The 9270-nt window shown below is 45.2% G+C and overlaps 1 protein-coding gene across 3 annotated transcripts in view; it reads left to right on the top strand.

Moving 5' to 3' along the window:
* LOC119342188 overlaps window positions 1-9270 on the top strand; it is a 12703-nt gene that overhangs the window by 1676 nt on the left and 1757 nt on the right. Inside the window, exons 2-4 of one of the 3 annotated variants that reach the window (XM_037614029.1) lie at window positions 4264-4301; window positions 4501-4768; window positions 6018-6053. In XM_037614029.1, the coding sequence (XP_037469926.1) occupies window positions 4264-4301; window positions 4501-4768; window positions 6018-6053 (342 nt within the window). Of the gene's footprint in view, window positions 1-4263; window positions 4302-4500; window positions 4769-6014; window positions 6054-9270 lie in introns of all 3 variants that reach the window. The other 2 variants (XM_037614027.1, XM_037614030.1) reach the window with 2 other exon arrangements.

Below are 9270 nucleotides of genomic sequence, written 5' to 3'. Positions count from 1 at the left end.
ACACGATGAGGAAGTCTGCTAGGCATCCTCAATGGGCTAATGCCCCGAGATACTTAGACTACCGACAGAGCGAAACCAAACGTCTCGAATTTGTGGGCAGTCGAAGAAAAGGTGACTGGGCGTTTCACAGGTGCAGTGAAAGAATCTACTACTGACCTAACCCTAATTACTGAAATGTAGATAAAAGTGAACGACAACATTCTTCTCTGCTTTATTGAGAGGGGTCGGCCCCTTTATATAATAAACAAGACTTGACCAACAAGCCAATACATCTATTCAAACTCTAACACAATCTCTAAACTAATTGGACTCTTTCCTAACAAAGACGCTTAATCAACTAGGACTCTAATTAAGGGATAAGACTCTATGCTTGATGGGCTGGTCCACATAACATCTCTCCCTTGAAAAACAGCTTGCGGACAAGCTGTATGTTGTCAATTGCCTCCCAGGGGCCCTTGGGTGCTAGCATATGTGGAGCTATCTTGGTCATAGTCATCAACCTTGATGAAGAAAAGCCACGCACATTGGTGACCCCGAACATAAATCTCATCGCAGTTGAAGCAAATGCCTTGGAGATGACGTTCTGCTAACTCAGCTAGAGTGAGGTGCCGAACCTGTCGTGATGGGGTTCGCTTTGGAGTGGATGATGGCAGAACATGTGCTAGTGGCGCCGGCGGGGAAGGTATTGTAGCTATGTTGACCGCAAGAAGATCAGAGGGTAACAAGGGCCCTATTGGACTAGAAGGTTGGTGTGGTGACGTTATTGGTGGGAAATGCTGCTGCTCATAGGCCTTGGAGAGGGAGATGGCAGTTTGGAGGTCACATGGCTGCTGAAGCTCGATGTTAACACGAAGACCATCGGGCAGCCCTAGCTCTGCTGTGTATAGAAACAATTGTCGGGATGGTGTTAACGACTCATTGTTGTGGCACATGAGTGCTAGAAACCTGCTGGTGTAGTCGGCAATTGAGGAAGTGAACAACAGGCGTGCCAATTCGCCCAAAGGATTGGCGCAGAGTGACGGCTAAAATTGAACATGGCAAGCTTCCTTGAACTGCCCCCATGTCGGCAGCCGAAATCGCGCTCAACCTTTAAGTAAAGTGAGCATCATTGGTGAGGTGGTACGTTGCAGTGCAGACCTTGTCAGCGCACCGAGGAAAAACAGCTCGCATCTATGGAGCCAACCAAGAGGATCGACCGAACCGTCGTAAGTCGGGAAGTCGAGCTTGTGCAAGCGAGGCACGCCTGAACCAAAAACTGAGTTGAGGTGATTGTTAGGTGGGGGTTGGGGGGTTGGGAGGGAGGTGATGGGCGGGGTGGATCCATAGATTGGTTGTGTAGGGGCGCGGCCATAGCGGCGTATGAAATCGGTTGCCAGGTGGAGACATGGATGCGGCGATGAAAATCTGTTGCTGCTGCTAATGGTAGGGTTGTTGATGCGGATGGTAGGCTGCTGCTGCTAATGGTTGGGCTGCTGCTGGTAGTGGATGGCAAAATTGGGGTGGGATTTGGGCTGTAGGGTGAGGGTAGGTGGTTGTGGCGAGTAAGGACATGGCTGGAGGTGGAAAAGGGTACTGGCGGCTGATGGTGGTTGGCAGCGAAAGTGAGGGGATGGTGGGGGTGGGCAAACTGCTCGATGGGTGGAGGTCCGGCGGTGGCGGTGACAGTGGTGACCCCCCTGCTAGAAACGGTACACCAAAGGCACCAGCCCGGCGAGGAGCACTTGTCCTTCGCTTGTTGGCTTGCGAAGGCCTCCAATTGCTTTGTGATGATCTTCATTTGCTCCACTATATCAATCTTTGTCCACCATCGTAGATGGATTTCATACCTCAGCACTGATAAAATTTTCAAGATCAACCTCAGCTCCAAGATCTGTTCCATATCCGCCTTCACTAGAATGAGTGTCATCCGCATATTGAGTGACAGGGAAGGAAGGCTGTCCACAAGAGGGCGTCGTAGCCTTTATGGGGATGTATCCCACGCGATCTCCTGAGAGGGGATCAATGATGATCAGTGGTTAGGGGCAGATCCCCTTGCCGAAGGCCATTCTTACATTTGATCCATCTTCCAAGGAAACCATCTAGGAGCACCACCATCTTCCCAGTGGCAAGGATAGAGTGAATCTACCCACACCATCTATCCCCGAAACCGCGTGCTCGGTGGACGGCATCCAACGCAGACCAGCTGACAGAATCAAACACCTTCTTGAAGTCCAATTTAAGAGCAATTGTGGGGGCGATGCGCAAAGTGACAACTTTGGTCAAGATCCATGGCATAGAGAGAGTTGCCAGTGATACACCTCACATTGATGAAACCTGTTTGCTTCAAAGGAACCAGGAGCTCAATGAAATGCTAGAGATGACACACCAAGATCCTAGTTACAACTTTCATGGCGCAGATGGCGGTCCAATAATAGGCTAGGTGTTTAGTCATCTCGTCCTATTTGTGCCGGTTGTGGCAACTTTTACCTTTTTTTAACTTTTTTAGCTCAGACCGAGCTTGTACTAGACGGCAGAACCTTTCGGATACTTGGCTTAATAATAGGGCTGCATGCATCATTCTGATGCAGTGACCGGGGGGTGATCCTCCTTTTCTAAAAAAAATGGCGCAGTTCTAGAGTGAGATAGGTCCGAAGCTGTCCTCCGGGAGCACCGACACAACTTTCGGCAGAAGAGCAATGTAAACTTGGTTGATACCCGCAAGATGTGTACGTCCACGGTAGAATTTCTCAAGGAAGTTCAATTGATCATCTTTCACCAGGTCCCAGAAGAGCTTGAAGAAGCATGGACCAAAGCCGCCCGGGCTTGGGTTGTTGTCTGAGCGCATCCGGAAGACCGTGGACCTGAGCTCCTCCATGCCGAAAGGGCACTTAAGCTCAGGCAGCCCAAGGACACGTGGCAGCACTAACTACAGAGGAACCACCCATGAAGATGAGGTAGTTGTCCCCAATAACTTTGAGAAGAAACCACTGATGATGCCTTCTTTGACAACATGATTAAAGTAGGGACGCCCTGGTCTGGATAACCTGAATCTTGTTACGTCAGAGACGGGCAGTGGTATTTGCGTGGAAAAAGACAGTATGTTGTCACCCAACTTGAACAGTTTGAAGATGTAGAACTGCGGCCAGTATGCATCCAACCTCTTGAGTTCAATGGAAAGCCGTTTTTTAACATTGTGGAGTGACTCTCGGGTGGTGAGCAAGTGAAATTTCTCCACCAGATCAATCACCTCAATGAAAGCCCGACAGTTTGGCGCCAATTCTAGGGGCTGGTAAAGTGCGCAGGACCATCGTTTAGACTCATCCCGGGCCCATTTGAGTGTACGTGACAGACGGCGGGCATGGTAGCTTCCGTGACGTGGTTTTGTGTCTTGGCCCAAACCGCTTGGATCAACAAGTGGTTTTCCTTGGACGCAGCCCACCATCGGTTTAAAACAAAAAACCTGGCCGGCCGGCGTGCGCGAGACCGCTTCAATCACCAAAGGAACAAGATCGTCGGTGGCGCGTGCCGCCGACTGCAGAGTTGAGTTGAAGAGAAGCCAAACCGCTTGGATCAACAAGTGGTATTCCTTGGACGCGGCCCACCATTGTTCAAAACAAAAAACCTAGCTGGCTGGCGTGCGTGAGACCGCTTCAATCACCAAAGGAACATGATCGAGTTGAAGAGAAGGTGACTCCAAGGCAGGTTGATATATATGCAGACGAGGCACACAAAGGTGGGGTCATCTCGACAGTTGGATCAAGTGTACCGCCTGTCGCGAGTGGTAGCTCATGGAGGGTGAGGCTGTCGACCACAAGGTTGAAGGCGGCCGCCGCGGCATAGTCGCACCGGGGCGAGTTCTTGTCGTAGAGGAACCATGAAAGCCTCCACGAAGATCCATGGAAGGGCGCACATGCTTGCAACCACAGGCAGCTCTGCCAGTAAATCCTAGCGAAGCTTAGGAGTGGAAGGGGTATAGATGTTCGTCACGACGGAGGCGGCGTCCGCAGCAAACTCGGAGAAGGACGTGATCGTGTAGGCAAGCACCTCGTCACGGACAAACTCGAAGAAAGCACAAATACTATTGCGTTTTCACTAATATCGTGCATGTACCATGTATTTATTATGCCGTCCTTGTGAGCAATGATGAGATGAAATGGAAATAAGGTCTGTTCGTATATCATGTATGGTAGTCCAGTCCGATATTATGTATTGAATAATAGTCTGCAAGTCTTTATTAGCTTTTGCTGATCTCTGATATAGGCTGTGTACTTTTATTTGTTGCAGGTTGATTTGGTTTCTACTGTACACATTGCTGACAAAGAGTATGTTCTATGGGCCCCTTTTCATGTTTAAACATTAGATTCTGCTGGCATTAACAGCTCTATGAATCGACAAACATGTCTATTACTAACATCGTTTCCTCATCACAAGATCCTTGCACTTATTGTCTGTTGGCACATTCTATAATTGATAGAAGTTGCGAACTAAGTGAACTGTCTAAGACATATTATTTCTGTTCAGATATTTCGATAAACTCCAACAAGCACTTGAAGGCTATGATTGTGTTCTGTATGAAATGGTGATAAGTCGGGATAATTTAAATAACCAGCAGGACCCAACGTTTGCGAAGAAGCTGAGATCTTCGCGCAAAGGTTTCAGTATTCTTGGTTTCATACAGAAACAAATGGCTCGTATCCTTTCATTGGATTACCAGCTAGATTGCCTTGATTACGGCGATGAGAAATGGCAACATGCTGACCTTGACTATGAGACATTCAAGCTGCTTCAGGTAATAAATTTAGTTACACTAGCACAGTGGCCCGCGCACATGCGCTGGCAACACCTTGATCATGAAACATTGACTTTCATTATCATGATTCAAATAGTCATATTGAATATGTGAGACATGTATTTAGTAGATCATAATAGTCCTGCCAGTAAGTTCGACTAAAAACACTTTTTTCACTCTCTCGAAAATGCAAAAGCCTTTGCATTTCACTGCATTGATAGAGAGAAGAATCATTACAAGCCCTATGAAGGACACACCCATGGTACAAAAGCCCTAAGAAGGGTACACCCGAAGTACAACAAGATGCCCCTAGACGCTAGTCGTGCACCCCTCTGGAATCATAGCTGCAAGCTCTCTCGCACCTGCCAAAGTCCACGGCGTAGCCTCCCACTTGATTGTCTAGAAGAGGCGGTCCAAACTGAGCCACGCTTTGTCGAAGATGATGCTCCATAATGCACGAAGCCACAGGCTGGATGATAGAGGAGGAGCCCATCCGAGCCAAGGTTGGAGCCAACTAAAAACACTACGACTTGATTTATCTCGAGAATATATAAAACTAATAATGGAGCTACAAACTAATTTTATTACATTGGGTAAATGAGAAGTCAAAGATACATAAAGCGTTTATTATATTGACAAAACAAATAAATCGAACAACAAATATGTTTTCAACTTAAAATCTAAAGCAGGATGCATGTAATCTGTTCAACCAAAATCTTATATGTATTCCTCCATGCATCATCTAGCGAGTAAGCTGCACATCAGCATAAATATGAATTATCTTAGCCATAGTATCAATTTTGCTTGCTCTTTGTTACTAGAAAGCATATGCTTTGCCTGTTCTACATCAACACAACTAAGTGCATCCTTTCATCCTACATACTGTCATATTTTTCATTATACTGAACTGAGCATATTATGATGATAATCCAAACATCAGTACATTGTTTTCCTGGATAGTTAAAGAGAAATATTTAAATATCAGAAGATCTTGGTCGTGAATTGACTAATTCTTTTTAATATTGTTCATACAATTGCCAAACAACGGATTTTCACCATTTTAGCAATGGTGGAACAAAAGAACCAATGCCTCTAGGGTTCATAAAGCATCAAAGTGTTGAGCATATAAGGGCGCTCTTTCCAATTCAAATGTATTGGGACTTTCTCTCAATTCCTGAACTGCATATGTGAAATTAGACAATTATCTCAACTTCAAGTGTTCATTATATTGACAAATATACCTCAGCAGGGGCACACGTTCGGTAAGCCAAAAGGTCAAATGAAGGTTAGTAGCCCTGGCTCAAGCACTGAATACACACTTATTTCATTGGTAAATAAGCTACCCGGCTGCGTAAAATTAATTAATCTAGTGATGGCATCTATTTTGGTTGCTTCTTGATGCCAGAATATAAGATGCACTATTGCTGCATCAACCTAACTATAGCGCACCCGTTTTCTGTGTGCTGCGTTTTAGACTTTTAGCATGGTGCTGCTGTGTGTAGACTCCAGGCCTAGTTTACTAAGAGGATTGAGAATTTTGAATTGATTTTTGACCGGAACTGGTTGATCTTTTCCCACTTATAAGACGTAAAGCTCATGCTATTGCTTGAAAGAAATAATTCAATTATGTATTTTACCCAACTATGTAATATTACGAAGATACTCCACTAGAACATCACCTGTCCATGCTTCTGCGTGGCTAGCAGTGAGACATAATAAATTAATATTATTACACATATGTATTAATGGAAGACGTTGTGGGAATTATAAATGTGTGGAAAACTTGGGGTCATGTTTTTTGTTTGCTATTATTAAAGGGGTTGTCTATTCATATATTCCAACATTTCTAATCCGTTGAATAAACATTAAGCCATCTTCATCTCCAAGTCGCTCCATATATAACCTACAAACAAAAAATGCAGTAACATATTATATGTTCCCACTGTGTACACTCCGGGCCTAGTTTACCAAGAGGATCGAAAATTTTGAATCGATTTTCGACTAGAACTGGCCGATCTTTTCCCACTTATAATGAAGAGGTAGAGCTCATGTTAGTTGCTCAAGGAAGTAGTTCAATTATATATTTTACTCAATTATGTAATATCACGATGATACACTCAAGAACATCTCCTGTCCGTGCTTCTGCGCTGCTAGTAGGGAGGCATAATAAATAAATATTATTGCACACATGTATTAATGGAAGACACTGTGGGAGTTAGAAATAAGTGGAGAACATAGGGTCATGAGTTCTGTTTGTTATTATCAAAGGGGTTATCTATTCATAAATTTCCACATTTCTAATCTGCTGAATCAACATTAAGGCGTCTTCATCTCCAAATCACTCCATACAAAACCTACAAATAGAAAATGCAGTAACATATCATTAAAGTTTCACACCTTCCAACGGAGCAATCTAGGCTTAGTAGTGAGTAATTTTGGGTGACCAAGATTTAAAGAAGGCAACTGAGCATTAGCAAAAGTGTTATTAAGAACATGTACATTTGCTACTGCAGAAATTACTCATTTGTGCATCTTCACCCTTGCTAACCGTAGGTACGGTAGCTAACTTTGGATTAGATTACCATTAGTTATGTCTCTAATGTCCGATAGTGAATAGTGATTTTCTGTCATAATTAAATTAACACAATGACCTTTCTTGCACCATACCAGTGCTTACAGTTTTAGACCTATCTAGCATCCATAATCATGTTAGCAATCTTCACTTCTTGCGTCATGCCTATTCTTAATAATGTGCATGGTTGTAGGTCACTTCCTTGCCTGCCATGTTTTGATGTTGCATAACCCTTGTATTATTGGATTAAATTTTAGTTAAAGCTTCAATTTGGAAAGTCAAATGATCCTTATATTACTGAACATATTTTAAGAACTAACTCACGTTGGTGGTGTTACTACAAAGTTGAGAACTACTATAATATTGCTCGCTTTGTTCAGAAATATAAAATACATTCACTGTTCGAGTTCAAGCTGTAACTGCAACTTTTTTGCGCTCCGATCCATATTAATTGTCGCTGATTTAGTATGGATTGTAGGGAGTAACATCTTTAATACTCCCTCCGTCCCACAATATACGATCGTTTTTCAAGCTAATATAGCTTGTGGGACGGAGGGAGTAGTTAAGAAATCAGAACCATGAAGTTTTTTTTAATAAAAATTGAATACAAAACCAACTGTTCGTAACATAGTCCACATACTAGTGGATTAATATTAGTCTAGGCTTGAATTTGGATAATCAAATACATATCATTAAGGTAAAATGTATATTGTGATCCGTATTACATAATGCTCCGTTAGGATGTACGTATTGAGAGCCAACAAATTGCATTGGGTCCAATATCAAATTAGCCTTGTTTTGGAAATAGGCCACAATACCAAATCTATTGTTTGGTTGCGAATGGAACTGCTTGTTGGAATCCAACAAAGTAGGCAATGCCAATTTCATGTTTGGATGTTATGTTGATGAACTGACCTAGACACATCCATCCTTCCACCGCCACCCATGACCGGCTCCCTTTGCCTCATTCCTTCCCGCTGGTCTACCACTGTGTGGCATCCCCACTCCAGCCTGGCTGTTGGCGGCCTCTCACTCAGCCCGGTAACCTCCCGGAATACCACCAGATGGTTGGCGTCCACATGCATCAGATGTGCAAGACCAAGAGCGCTATGGCCGCCATGGCGCCATCCATGGCCCGCTCCTCCATCAAGGACTCGCTTCTGGACCTGCCCCTCCTCACCTTTGCCGAGTTCGTCACCGCCAGCGCCAACTTCTCCACTGCGCACTGCCTAGCCCCGTCCTCCAACTCCTTCCTTGCGTGCTCCACGGCCACCTGGCCGTCATCTTCTGCCGCACGCTGCGGCATGACCCGGTCGAGGTCTCACCATGCTCGGCCACTGCCACCAAGCACCCCCGGCGGCTCCCTCTTCCTTCCCTACGAGCTTGTCCCGAGCGTGGCTCTGCCGCGCCAGCAACCCCTCCATCACGCCGCTTGCCTCCTAGCGAGCGCGGCTCCGCCTCGCCGCCATTCCCCGACTCCTTGGCGTTGCTCCACCAAGGGCACGGGATCTGGAGATGCAGGGGCAGTGGTGGCCAGCGGGGGAGGAGAAGCAACTGTGGTAATCGGGGCAAGGGTGTCCTGGTCTCTCCATTAGATGGTAGCTATTGATTTTGGTAGAGTCAGACTTTGATGATCGGACTACAGCGTGCAACAACGTTGCGTCTTAGCAATCTCTAAGCCAATGCCGGAGAATGATCAACCGGACCACGAAGGTCTAATTCCTGCAAGCAATGAGAACAAAGAAGAACCAAGATTTACAATCTGGATGTTGCGAATAAATGATTAATGATGAAAGTTGGGGTTTCATAAGCGGTCTTGGCCTGGTCCTTGGACACAAACGAAGTATGCGAAGTTGCAGCCATGGGTATTTTTTAGCTAAACAAAACCCGAGTCTATGCATTTATAGAGGGAGAGGGCAATTTCGTCCAA

Source organism: Triticum dicoccoides, chromosome 7B (assembly GCF_002162155.2).
Source record: "Triticum dicoccoides isolate Atlit2015 ecotype Zavitan chromosome 7B, WEW_v2.0, whole genome shotgun sequence".
NCBI classification, from domain to species: Eukaryota; Viridiplantae; Streptophyta; class Magnoliopsida; order Poales; family Poaceae; genus Triticum; species Triticum dicoccoides.
Note: the sequence above shows the minus strand (reverse complement) of the source record. Positions and strands in the feature narration are given on the sequence as shown.